Source organism: Oryzias latipes, chromosome 22 (genome assembly GCF_002234675.1).
Source record: "Oryzias latipes chromosome 22, ASM223467v1".
NCBI classification, from domain to species: Eukaryota; Metazoa; Chordata; class Actinopteri; order Beloniformes; family Adrianichthyidae; genus Oryzias; species Oryzias latipes.
In genome coordinates this window covers 22,549,092-22,562,930 of record NC_019880.2, presented here as the reverse complement: position 1 = coordinate 22,562,930, position 13,839 = coordinate 22,549,092, and the positions used below count along the sequence as shown (strand labels likewise).

Sequence of the window (13,839 nt, the reverse complement as noted above, 5' to 3'; positions counted from 1 at the left end):
TAGAAAATTACAGTGTATCCAGAGTACAGTCATAATCACAAGATTAAATCAAGCATAATTCTGCTTCAGTGTTATTAAACTCCGGCAGTTACTGTTTCTGTGCATTTTTCTGAAATTGCAAATGCCTTCATAGTATTCAAAATCTCATCAAATGAATTCAAACCAGAAAATACAGAACTGCAAAGCTGGTAATGAGTTTAACTGACAAACAGGGGAAGAAGAAATAACCACTTAAAGTGAGCAAACATGAAGTGCCAAAACCACAGAGCAGGACTGGATCCAGCTAAACAGAACGAGACAATAACGAGTTGAAAAAGCAGAGGTTTGAAACCACAGAAAAACAATGCAGCACAAAAGTACCATAAGCCAAACTGCTTTAGAGACTTAGAGTGTGTTTACATGCAGAGCTCCTCAGAAAGGTACAGAGCAGCAGGCAGGGGAGCAGGAATAATAACAGACTGCAGGAAGTGTTAAATATTCAGCTCAGTTCAGCTGAAGAAGAAATCACACCTGACTTTCTGCGAGGCAACCTGAGGTCAAAGTCACAATCTAATGTGAGACTGTGTAATTCAAGTGCCCCCCCTCCCTCCCCTCTCCACAGGAAGCACAATAACACCCAACTATCTTGACAACTCCACATCCAACGTGGGGCCCTGGTGCTCGTGCACAGCGAGTGGGAACTACAGGGATCAGTGCGGCGACTTCCTCGCTTTTTTCCAAGACAACGTTTGCCTGAGTGAGTAGCAGCTCCAAAAACACAACAAAGACAACACTGACACACAACCAGAACTGGGAAAGTTAGGAAACTCTGACACACAACATAGGGTCAGGCGAACAAAGTTCATTAGACTCTGTTCAGTTTTTACACTCCTGCAGTACGACTGTCTCTCCCACAAAGACTAACATGAGCCAGAGAGGGCACGGATTCTGGACACGGCTGGTTTTGCAAGCATCCTACTTCCTGTGAGAGTTCTTTAATTCATGACACTTTAATTTTAGTGATACTTCTGTCATGGAGGGTTTTGGAATGAGGTTCTGGTGCCAAAGGTTTTGAAAACCGAAATACAACATCTTCAAACTGAAAGCTAAAAAACTGGTGTTGAAACTTTAAATAAATAAAATCCAAAGCAGACTTTGAAAAAGAGAATGAGAATTTCTTCAAGTCGTTTGTAACCTTGATTTTTTTTCCAGTTTCAAATGTTGGGCATTTATTTAAGTGTCAAAACTCAAATTTTCACTTTCACCTTTTTCTCAAATTTCGAGTCAGAAATCTTCATTTTTGACTTTTTGGACCCTTTCTCACGCTTTGGGGCGGGGCTTAGATGAAAGACCAGCACTGCATGTATGATTAAAAACTGCGATGAGTGCAAATCATGAAGCAAACAGTGCATCGCACATGGTTGATGTCTGAGTGCATCTCACACTGCAGTGCCCCAAGTTTGACCATCACTGGCTGGGAAAGGGTATTTACAAGCACCGGAGAAACTGTCTCTTTACTATGTATCCCAGGACAGTAGATGGTTTTAAAATTATACTCTTTAAACTTCTCGAGCCACTTCGTGAGCTCTCTGACAAGTTCCTTCATTTTCACTAGCCACCAACAGCTTCTGTGGTCATCCACCCTCTTAACTTTGTCAGGTTCCAGGAACTTAGAGACACTGATTGAATGCAAACAGTCCTATTTGGATTTTAGTTTTTGCATTTTTTATTTAAAAATGTATACAACCCTTGAGATAGTTGCCAACCATTCAGATTTTTTAAGTGACTTGTGTTGCTTTAACTTTCAAAGTCATTTTAGGTTTCTAGCAAGAGCCTAAAATTAATCTGTAACATGTAAGTCTACACATTTAGTAAACTATCGTGATTCAAATATCCTTGTTTTTTTGTTAACAAATAAGGCAGATCTTACTTTTAGTGTTGCCCTGAATAGCAGCTTCATTGGAGGAGTAATACGTCCACAACAGCAGCAATACTGTGGTAAGAAAAGAGAAGGCCACTTTAGTGGCATGTCTGTGAAGCAGTCGTTATTTCGTTTCAGTAACAAACAGCCACAATTCAAACTTTACTGGCTTCTTGTATCTAATTCTGGAAATATTATGGCTAGGCGAGGAGTCTCTGCTAAAACCAACAACTGGGAAAATGAATTTTCGTTTATTTTACGTCAGGCGGAACACTGTCTTGTCCTTGGGGACGCTTTTTCTCCTAAACGTGGCGACTACAACTTATCCGTGAAGTCATTTCTCTTGGAGCCTTTGGAGGCTTTTCCCTCTCTGTAAAAGAACTCGGTGTTGTTTTGCTCAGGCCTCCCCACTGTTTCTAGGCCAGCTTGCTGAGGCAGGACTTCAGATGGCCTTTGATGACTTTGTAATTGAACGTAATTTGGTTTCCTGCCTCCAAATTAATGAGGCGAACAAAGAGAATAGCGGCAGGAAACAGTACAGTTGCTTGCAGACAGGAGAGGAGAAAACTGCTGAGAATAATGTCCCTCTCCTGGGTAAGTGCTCTCAGGTTTTAAAAACAGCTGTCACCCTGCTTTATTTCCTCATCACAGCAATAAGAGCTGAATCACGATGCAGAATAGTAACTCTGGACTTCTCCATTTTATGAAAGCTGAGTGTGTCAGGTAAAAGAAAAGGACAGATGGAGGCAAAGCTAATTTATTTTTGCAGTTATTAAAATTTTCTCTGTCGGTTAAATTGGAGGGATATTAGCTATGTAGCTCTGGGACAGGAGAGTGGCGTGCCCGTGATGTGTTCCTCTGCCTCTGGGTACACTGTGAAGTGAGAAGACGAAAAAAGTGCTTGGGGAAAAAAATTTGTAAAAGATGTGACAATAGGTGTTAAAGCTCCTGCATCTAAAACTATTCAAAATGCTGTCACAAAGGCTCACGACTGTAGATATCAGTTGGTGCTTCTTCTCTGCATGAGGACGGGTGATGAACAGCTGGAGATGCACCTCTCATCTTCCAGCCTGCTGGGAGATCACTACGTGCTTCTGAGCTTAAAATGCAAACTTGTGCTGCTTAGGCATGCGGCCGTCCCACTGACACCACACCCCACAGCATTCCGGTTCCAGGAGCCGATGCCTTCAAATCATCAAGCAAGATTTAAAGGGCAAAATGAATAGTTTAACAAAAATTACAAACTATTTTTTTATAAAAGCTTTTGCTTGAATATGAGCTCTTCTCTGTGAGAAGAAACAATGGTTTCTCAAGACGCTGGATGTTTTATTTATCCCTTGTGCTATCCTAGGCACTTTAACATTGGGAGTTGGGTCATCTGGACCCACTAGACAGTGCTCTGAACCTTTTTTCTTCAATGATTTGTGATCTTCACTGGTGTCCATGGATTACATGAAATCTTTCCACCTTTATCCACCTTTGTCATGGTAGGGAGAACACGTCAATGTAAAGGTGGGGTCATCTAAGATAACACAAGGGTTAAAGGAGAATTGAATTCCTCTGCCTCCCTTAAAAAGTCTACCCTAAAGTACTGATGAAGAAACTTTGGTCAATAGCTGAAGCCTAGTTTTGGGGGAAAGTCTGGTTACGTGCAGAGAACAGTGGCTTGAAATAATCCTTGAGGAATCTTCGAGGCAAGTTTGTGCGTCCAGTTCTCTTGTTTTATGGCAGTCAGAATCAGCAGATTTATTGTTACATACTTACAGTGTAACCCTTGTGCTATGGGGTCAAAATGACCATTGACGTGTTCTCCTTACCATGACAAAGGTGGAGAAAGGTGGAAAGATTTCATGTAATCCATGGACACCAGTGAAGATCACAAATATTTTTTAAAAAAGTTCAGCGCACTGTCTTGTGGGGTCTATATGACCCAACTCCCAATGTCAAAGTGCCTAGGATAGCACAAGGGATACATACTGTATGTATGCAATAAAATGTGTTGTCCGACTGAAGGAGCAGTTATGATGGAGGCCAATGTCACCTGTGCCATCTCCCTTAAATAAAGAGAAGGAGGTGGGGTTATAGGAGGGCGTATGGGAGACAATGTCGCCAAAAAAGACTAGATCTGCACTCTAACCTTATCGAGGCAAAGTTTAGGTGTTCCACAGAATATCACAGAGGTTACCTTAACTGAGAAGTCTGGAGTTTTGTTTGCTGACCAAAAAACCTAAAGTCTTTTCCAGTGAGAGTTGAACTTTCCCTTCGTTACCGACACAGTTCATTCTTCATTCTTCTGAAGCCGTTTGCAGTGAAGCAGCTTGGATTAGCTCCTCCAAGAGCGAAGACAAGGTCCTTATCTGAAAAAACATGAAATGACTCCTGCTAATTCAGACAAGCCCCTTCCTCTTCCTCGCCGTTGTGTTCTCAAGTGAGATAAGGACCAACAGATCGGAGCTGTGATGCAGACTTCGTACCTGTCTGTTGTAGTGAAGTCTGAAGACAGAGCTCTCATTTTCAGTCAACCTATGTCTTTACGCTCATCTAAAAGCTGTCAGTTGGGAGACAGCAGTCAAGATCACAGTTGATGGAAATACGCCTCCTTTTCAGGGTTGCCATGGTTTCTCCGAGAGATGGGGCACAGCCATCTGGAAAGAGTCCAGAAACGAGCCATTACTCTTCTAAATGAAGAAGACACAGTTAAGGTGGTTTGGACATCTGGCATTAAAGCCACTTAGATGGTTATGGGGATGTTCAACATGGAAGAGACTAGATGGCAGATCCTCAAGGCTACGTTCTCTGTCAAAAAAACCCTAGTGGTAGCTGTATAGAGAGAGACCTGAACCCTTCAGACAGGTAATCGATATATCTTTTCATTGTGTAGAAGCATCATAACACAATCAGAAGAATCAGAAGCCTTTATTGTTGCAGTACATCATATTGTAGCAATTGTAGCAGCCTTCGAGTGGTGAATACTTTAAATCTAATCAAAATATATACAAGAACCAATAAAAATACAAGTATGAAAAATAGAATAAAGTGGAGCGCAATAAAAAAAAAAAGGATCTGCAGACAGAGCAGAGGATCAGGTTTCAGTCCAACACCAGCTTGTTGATGAGCAGGTCAAGGTTTACTCGAACTTTTTGGATTCCTCTTTCGGCATCTGTCTTCTAAACCACCAGAGTTAAACGTCTTGTTAGTGAAAGCTTCATACAACCCACCAGCAGTAGAAGGTTTAAGTGAAATCGGCGTGTTGCCACTTCCTGTCCAGCATGCAACACATGGCAGCATTTCTTCACCCTCTCATCAGTGGAACAGATTGACTGGTGGTGATAGTGATTGGCTTTGCAGCTGATGCAAGCAGGAGGGTCACCCGTCTGATTTTCCATCTTCCCGCCATCTTGATGCTCACTGTTTCATCAGAGGAGGGAGGCAACGAAACATCGGAATTGATTGCTGCAGAAACGTGTTTGCAAAAGCAAAGTACCTAAAGAGAAGGAATCAATTTGTTATGATCCTGTGAGAAATCAATGTTGGTATGTCAACTGACGGCTCTCACTAAACACAAGTCGGCTGTCTCTGAAAGCTGAAGCTTTTTAATGTGAACCGATACAATGAGAATACAATTCTCACAAGCGGGCATCAGCATTCATCATTGAGAAGATGAATTGATCATTCTCCTTGTCGTGACTTCATTTGGGTAGGTTTTAATTGAAGTGACTTTCATGCAAACACTGGGCCAGTCACTGAATGAAAATGAATGCTGGGAGAATCTTCATTTATCACATCATCATGTCATTCTGGCTGCAGCAACCCCAAGGCCTTGAGGTTTAGCGTTTCCCTGGGGGGGGGTGAAGCATCATGTAAATCATGTAACACTGTGAAGGTCTCTTACTGTAAGAGGCCCGTGGAAAAGTCTGATTGCTGAATGCAGTCCAAGTTACTCTATACATTCTATTTCATATTGTTCCTTACCTTTCTTCTACTGCTACTCCTCATTTAAAGCTGATGTCAACATGAAGCCACCTATAGCTTGTAAACAGAATTCAGTAATGTTCAGTTTATGGATTTTTTCCAGCGTAGGAATTTAGAATGTTAGCTCAGTAGTGCCCCCAACGTCTTTACTAATGAGTTTCAGTTAGTCTTAAATCTTCCAGAAAGTGATGGAGTTACTGGAACTGCAGGTGTAGAAAGGCCATTGGCAGATGTTGTTTTTGAAGGGTTTTAACTGGAGCAATGCAAAAAGCTGCAAAGGTGGAACATTCTTCATTCAGAAGGAACATTCTTTTTTGGTTGCATTAACAGAAAGCAGTTAGTGCATTTTAGGGCAGAAGTTCCCTTTTCCTCTCCAAAGTTGTCTCACTTTCCAGTTTGAACACCTCCACAGTTTGTTGAACGGCTGTTATTTACATGACACCAAGAGAGTGTGACGGCTGAATATGAAAAGTTACCTATTTTCTTCCTGAAACGTTGACAGGATCTCTTTTGTTCATTAAATTGAATTCACACCTACACATCTGTTCTATCTCTTCCTGTTAAATACAAAAAAAAGAAACAGGCCGGGGCTCATTTTTCCTTCAATCACAATGTTCTCCAACTCCAGAACAACATGGTGGCTCCATGATACTTTCTCTCAACTTTAGGAACAAGCAGTTTTATGTGATTTTATTAGCTGATCCTTGATCTGCTCACAGATGTGTTTCGGGCAAATGACCAAGATTTAACTTTCTGCAGAACCTGCGACAGTGACAGTCGGGTGGCAGGAAGCTTGCAGCGCGGCACATTTACTCATGACCTTGGAGAAGATTTTGGGTCTCCAAGGTCCCCAAAATCGTCTGTTGATCGGCCAATTTACAACTGCCACCCCCTGCCCCCGTCTTGTCGTCCCACTGCCACCATCCATCCATGTTGGCGTGGGCCGGGGGCCCGGCAATGACTGGAAGGCAGTCTAGCAATCCCGGCCACCGTGGGTCCAAATAGGCAGACGGCATTGATGCTCCACAAAACTCATGGTGGCGTTGATAGCGCCACAGTGACTCCAAGACTTGCATATTTATTAATTGCGGTTGATGCTGAGAAGAATACGAAGAAGACAGAGCATTGTTCTTTCTTTGAAGTTATGTTGTCTAACAAAGTGTACATTTGTAAATTGACAAGATTATAATGTGTGCTTAAAATCTAATTTGCGAATGACCAGTGGTGCAGAATGGACCGCTGTTTATATACCCCCAGGCTACTGGGCGGCTGGCCCCTAATATGGACGGCCACCGTCCGGAGACTTTTAAACATCGTCCAATCAGTGCTGTGTCCAGCCAGCGATCCGGATGCCACCACCCTGTGGCCGTCTAGCTGTCACCCGATTTCGTAAAGGCGTCATCCACGCCTGACTGACTCCCGTCGTCTACATTCATGACTGAGCCAAAGATTTTTTTTTTTTAATCGGGCGGCGCTAGCTAATCTTGAGGATTCTGCAGATGCATCGAGCTTTAGCAGTTGTATATGTAACCGCAGTTCCAGTTGTCAGATGACCAAATACTGTTATGATCTTTTTGTGAAGTTAAGCAAATATTTATATCTCCACAGTTCTATCAGAGCTGCGTGTGAACATCAATACCTACTGCTTACCCCCATCCAAGCAACATTGACCTCCTTCGCCTGTCCCTTACCCGCCCATACCCCTGCAGTTCCTCTCCTTAAGATGATTGCGGGTTTCAGCAAATGGGTCCATGAGCTTTGGTTGGTCCATAATTCAGCGGCTTGTCTTGTTACCAGAAAACTCATTTATGCCATTACTCCGAATCTCCAGCTGTTCCTTTGGCTCCCGGTTCAGTTTCATGTCAAATTCAAAATCCCTCTGCTGACCTACAAAGCCATTTACAGCCTCACACCTGCATATTTCTCTGCGTTCCTCTGACTCTCCTCTCCCTTCTGTTGTCATCGATCTTCTTCCTCTCATGCTCACCTCACCACCGAGGAGGGCGGAGCTTTTGTCCGCTCTGGAATTCACTTCTTTCTGACCCTAACCCTTGTCCTATCCTAGGCACTTTGACATTGGGAGTGATGTCCCAAGGCATCTACTGCTGCAGATCAGCAGACTTCTCTTCATTTGTGTGGTCAAGCTTCATGACCCATCACAAAACTGAGCAGAGAACTAAACAAAACTCGACGCCAAAGCACAACAGAGTCAGCACGAATGAAATAACCCCCAAAAACACGACCAAGAAAACAAAGCAATAAGCAACGGTCGCTCACTCTAACCAGCCAGCAGCTGCATCACATGCTCCTTCCTGTCTGCACAGCACCAACAAAAAAACATGTTACCTTCAGTTTGGTTCAAAAATCCATTCCTTTGTTCATCCTTTTCTTTCTAACACTTTAAAAGCACAAGGTTGATCTTTATTTTTTTTTCTTGTTGAGGTGGTGCTGGTGTTTTCTCAATCTGTTGCTCTTCATCCTGTCTGCCTCTCACTGAAAAGAAAAAAAAAAAAGATGATTTAGGGTTTAGAGTTTAAGTTCAAGGTTTAAACTGGACCCTAAAGCCAACAACACTGCAAAAGTTCAATTCCAATATATCAAGATTAAGTATAGTTATTTCCACAATTATTCATATGAACTCATGGGTGCTAAAGTGCGTTTGAACTTCTTTCTTCTTTGGCTCTTCAAAATGTTTCATTCTTCACCTAACAATGGAACAATTTTAAAGGCGTTTCTGCAGTTTCCTCCAGCTACTTTTGGCTCGTGATGCTGTTCAGGTGAGACTTTCTAAAATGAGCTTCAACTTCCTGAGCCTCGGCCTTTTTTAAGGTTTTGCAAAGTGGAGAAAAGTGCGAATGGGGTCAAAAGTTGAGCCTGTTCAGATGAAGAAGCTGAGGCTTCTTTCCTGCCTGCGTTCACTGATAAAAGCTGACATCGGATCCTCCACAGGTGGAGAAAAAACATGATTTTACATTTCTAAAAATATCTCTGCATTATTCACTCAGATTAAACACAGGTTAGACATGCTTGGAATGGTGTTGACAAAGTTATGCAGCAGAAATAAATGATGATGCATTATTTTAGAGATTCAAGAGATTTATTGTCATGATAAATGTTAAAATTCTTCGGTTTAAACATTTTATGTAAAATAAAAACAAACAAATAAACAGACAGGCTAGAACAGGGCTGGCCAACCCTTGGTCCTCAAGAGCCACAACCCTGCCTGTCTTCCAGTCCTCCCTGACCAGCTTGCTGCTGATTGGCTGACCCAAGTGATTCCACATCCTGATTGAATTGACAAACCGGATTTAAGTATTAGCATCAGGCAGTGCCAGGGAAACTGGAAAACAGGCAGGGTGGAGGCTCTGGAGGACCAGAGTTGGCCATCCCTTGGCTATACAGGGACAAAGCAGTTGGAGGGAATTCGTGTTTGGTGGTTCATGACACTTGTGGGTTTTGGGCCTTGTCCTGCAGGGGGCACGGTGGCTTTAAACGTTTTGGGGAAAAAAACCCTGGTGTGAAGGATTTGTTTTTGCTATTCTTGAATACTTTTTTGTATTCTGGCAGAACATACTAAGGGTGTTTCCAACTTCCCACCCTAACTACTAAAAAACGAAAAACCGCAGTACTATGTAGTAAAGCAATTCAGACGCCACGCTCACTACAATTTTTTATGTGGCGGATATGACGTCACCGATTTTATGAGGTAAAAATCTTATTGATATGAGCATTTTGAGATGATTATTTATGTGTCCACTGTATTCTGAAGATAAAAACGTTTAAAAAATACATTTGAATACTTTTTTTTTAGCAAAAAACAGAACAGAACAGGAGTCCCTCCTGTTCTGGGCTGTGTAGCTTCTGTACCACACTGTCATTCTGAGACACAAGACACCAGCTGTAAAAGTTCTGTAAAGGTATCAAATAAATTGTGCTCTTTTCCCACTGAAACACCTCTAAACCTCAAATCCAAACTCAAATCCATGTCTATTTGTTGTAAAATGTTCTGTATTTTAAAAGCGAAGCAATGTCTCTCTTCTGTCAAACTGAGCAGTGGATCCTTTTTAACTATGTCCATCTTCAAACTAAGTTTTGACTTGATTTGACTTTTGTCCCACTTGTTGTGTTTTGTTTGTAACACAGCACGGTTTCTCTCACAGACCACTCATAGAAACATGGTGAAGGGGATTTAGGTTTGTTTTTGCTTTTCAAACCCCTCACAGCGTGGCGTGCTGTGAGGCTGATTTCAAATTCAGTGTTTGGGTGTAAAACCAGCAGAGTTTGGGCTTTTGACGAGAAATTAGTCGTCAGTGCCTTAGTATTACTGGCTTATTATTTTGTATGATTATTATTATTGTGGGTTGCAATTTTACCATCAAGCAAACAATTGAAAAGTAAACTGGAACAGTCACATTTTGTGTTTTTAAGTTTCCAACAAAAAGTTCAGAGTAAAAAAAAAAAAGTAAATGAATCTGATTTTGCTTCTTTCGTGCAGAAAATGCCATCTTAGCTTTCGGAAACGGATCAGACGTGAAGACCAGTGAGAATCAGCAAGGAATGCCCAGTCCGGCTGCAGACAGCCACAGCCCACACTTGTCAACTGCCGCTCCAGGCGTCTCCATGGAAACAGAGCACAATGTTCTACGAGCACAGATACCTACTCAGGTGAGATGGGATGAAGCAGTGACAATGTTTTATCCTCTAGCAGACGGCCTTTCAGATGTGGGCCACAGAAATCAGGATTTCTAAAACCACAGCAGGCTGAGAGGCAGAAATGAGCCGGTTCCCTACGGGCCAGCTCAATGTGGCACCAGAACCAGAACATTTATGTATGAAAATCCTTTCATTAAGCATCAGGAACATCAGAAACACAAATTCATGCAACAATCACAACACAACAACTTCAATGGAAGGGGGTAGGCAGAAAAAAACAAATGTCTTGTTTTACGCCCGTTTGGATGGCACCGTCAATACTACAAGACAAGCACGCAAAGAAGCAAGGTGACATTAAATACCTTTAACATAACTCTCCAATTTGATTCTCCTAAACACATGTTTAAACTGGCTAAGTGTGAAACTTTTCAAATCATTTTGTTGTAAATTCGAAAGTTTAACACCAACAAAAGAAAAACACATTTATTTTAAAGTGGTGCGAACAACTGGGTACTTGAAACCAAATCTCCTCCTATGATCTCAATCTCCAGGACAAAAAATACAAAGCTTTTTTTTTTACTTTAAACACACCTAAGTCTCCAAATGTCAGACTAGGCTTGATAAATCATAAATTCAGAGTATTTAGATTTGCTTGCTCTGTTTTGTTTAAAGGAAATCTGATCTGTGTCTTATTAAATTGCCACAACTCGAACACGCAGCCCCTAGAAGTTCCTGAGAAATGGATCTGACCTGAAAGAGTAGCGTGACATTTGTTTCCGCAGGTTGTGTAATCAAACACAATCCACATCTCTATCAATGATGATGTCATCTCACTAAACTGCTAGTTACAGCTCTGCACTTCAAAGCGCACCTGACCACAGGTGAAGTCCGGAACTATCTGTTGTGTAGATTAAGAATAATGCTTTGATTATTAAAAAGAATCTATGCTTCTCAAAACATTCATTCTTTCACGCTGTATTACAAACATCAGAGTTCTACCCTATCGTCTCAGAAGATGGAATGAATTTGTCTTTAAAGATATAAACATCAAACTCTAGTGTCCTAGCATGGGGTCTGGATCTGAGTGTCTCAGAATTTAACAAAAAGCCTCACGTTAAGGCCGTGTCTCGCTGCCACTACGTACATTTTGTGCCGATTGCACAGATGAAAATTGGTCATACGTGAATAAATGTAAAAAAAAAAAGTGAGAAACATTGTGGTCTTTATGTGAACATGTCACAGATGAATCAGAAATGAACCATGTTGAAACCAAGGAAGAAGAACGAAGGAACCACGCAAAGAATGGGTAAATCTACGGAGCCCCTAAAGGTCCGTGATTGGTCTGGTCTAACTTTCAACGCGCATTCAACGGCCAAGCATTTTGTAAGAGACAGTGGCCTAGCTAGCTTTAAATGTGAAAGCATGAAACACGCATTTAGGCGTGTTTACATTGACTTTTCTTTGTAAATGGTTGCATGAACATGAGAAACTCCAATGAGGAATATGTGTGCCGGTCCATGTCTGCGGGAAGACTTTGAAACTACCAAAACATTTACTTCAAGCTGCTTTTTTCTCAGATATTTGCTTCTCTTTTGGGATCCTCAGAATTTGTTGCTTAGCAGAATCTGCAAACTGAGACATCATGACATGTGTTCGTCCACCGGTCGTTCATGTACTCTTGCCTCTTTCAGGTCAATGAGAACGACAGATTGTGGGGCGACGAAGGTGACTCCACTCTTCCCTCCCTCTCTGGTGGGGGCGTGAAGCCCCCCTGCATCTCCCCGCTGCTCCCCCTGTGCTGGCTGCTGTTCCTGCTGTCCCGTCCATAAGAGACCGCACTGAGCTTGCGTTCACAGACTGAGCTCCGGATCCGGGTGGAGGACAGAGGAGTGAGATGGAGCTTGACTGGAAAACATCCATTTCTTTGTGTCAGATGATGTTGGGGGAGAAGGGTCCACGCTGCCCCGCCCCCTGTCCTTTGTCACTAAAATCACATTATCTCTTTTTGTGAATCATGACTCAGAGCAGATGTGTTGTGAACCCTGCGCCCCTGAACGAGCGGCGCCCCATGGGAAAAAACAGGAAACACACCCAACATACCCAGCTTCACGCCTGCCCAGGCACAAACTCTGACACCAACAAGGCCGGCGCTCATCTGACAGTAACGTCCACGTGATTCAGAAAGTGTACAGCAGAGAGACGCTGACGGTGTTGTGCCGGAAATGTCCAAAAAAAAAACAACATATAAATATATGAAAATATATACAAACCTCCTTTGTTCTTGAACATTCCTTGATGTAAAAAAATTAAATGTCAAGAGTTTTTGTCCCAGTTATAGTTGTTACAGGAGATTTTTGGTGGACTGGGTGGGATGGTGACGCTGCATTCTGTCCATTCAGCTTTATTTTCATGCCACATTTTGCTTTCTCAATGAATATTAGATGGAAGCACGTAACACAGGAGTCCCGACACAAGCACATTCCCGGGTTTTTGGGAGAATTCATTTCAAATTTTAACAAGACTGGAAAGATCGGGACGAGGACCTATTGTACTTTAACCCACTTTGTTCAATGCTTTTAATGGTTTGGTATGAAAAGATGTCTCTTGTAAATGATCGGTTTGCCGCTTTGGAGGAAACTCCTCATCCACGCATTCATTAAGCTTTAAGTGTGAGGCCTGCTGAGTCGTTCCCCGTCTCCTGTTTAAAAAAAACAAAAACTATTGTGTTTGTGATGATGCAGCAGGAGATGGACACAAGTTTCTATTTTGTAAATATGTGTGAACTCTGTCTGAAATTAGCGGACAGGCGTAACCCTTGTGCTATCCTAGGCACTTTAATGTTGGGAGTTGGGTCATCTAGACCCACTAGACAGTGCTCTGAACCTTTTTTCTTCAATGATTTGTGATCTTCACTGGTGTCCATGGATTACATGAAATCTTTCCACCTTTATCCACCGTTGTCATGGTAGGGAGAACACGTCAAAGTAAGGGTGGGGGTCATCTAAGATAACACAAGGGTTCAACGTGAATGACCGGCTGTAGTGGAGAGTCAGCGCCATGAACAGCAGAAACAGAGCGCCCCCTGTCTGCTGGGACTCCATCAGCTGGACTTGACGGCTTATCCCTTGTGTTATCTTAGATGACCCCACCCTTACATTGACATGTTCTCCCTACCATGACAAAGGTGGATAAAGGTGGAAAGATTTCATGTAATCCATGGACACCAGTGAAGATCACAAATCATTGAAGAAAAAAGGTTCAGAGCACTGTCTAGTGGGTCTAGATGACACAACTCCCAATGTTAAAGTGCCTAG

General features: G+C 42.3%; 1 protein-coding gene across 1 annotated transcript in view; it reads left to right on the top strand.

Moving 5' to 3' along the window:
• LOC101171874 (GDNF family receptor alpha-4) overlaps positions 1 to 12,776 on the top strand; it is a 178,137-nt gene extending 165,361 nt beyond the window's left edge. Inside the window, exons 6-8 of the mRNA XM_023951734.1 lie at positions 602 to 736; positions 10,368 to 10,537; positions 12,217 to 12,776. Of these exons, the coding sequence (XP_023807502.1) occupies positions 602 to 736; positions 10,368 to 10,537; positions 12,217 to 12,354 (443 nt within the window). The 3' untranslated portion in view covers positions 12,355 to 12,776. The remainder of the gene's footprint in view (positions 1 to 601; positions 737 to 10,367; positions 10,538 to 12,216) is intronic.
• The last annotated feature ends 1,063 nt before the right edge of the window (positions 12,777 to 13,839 follow it).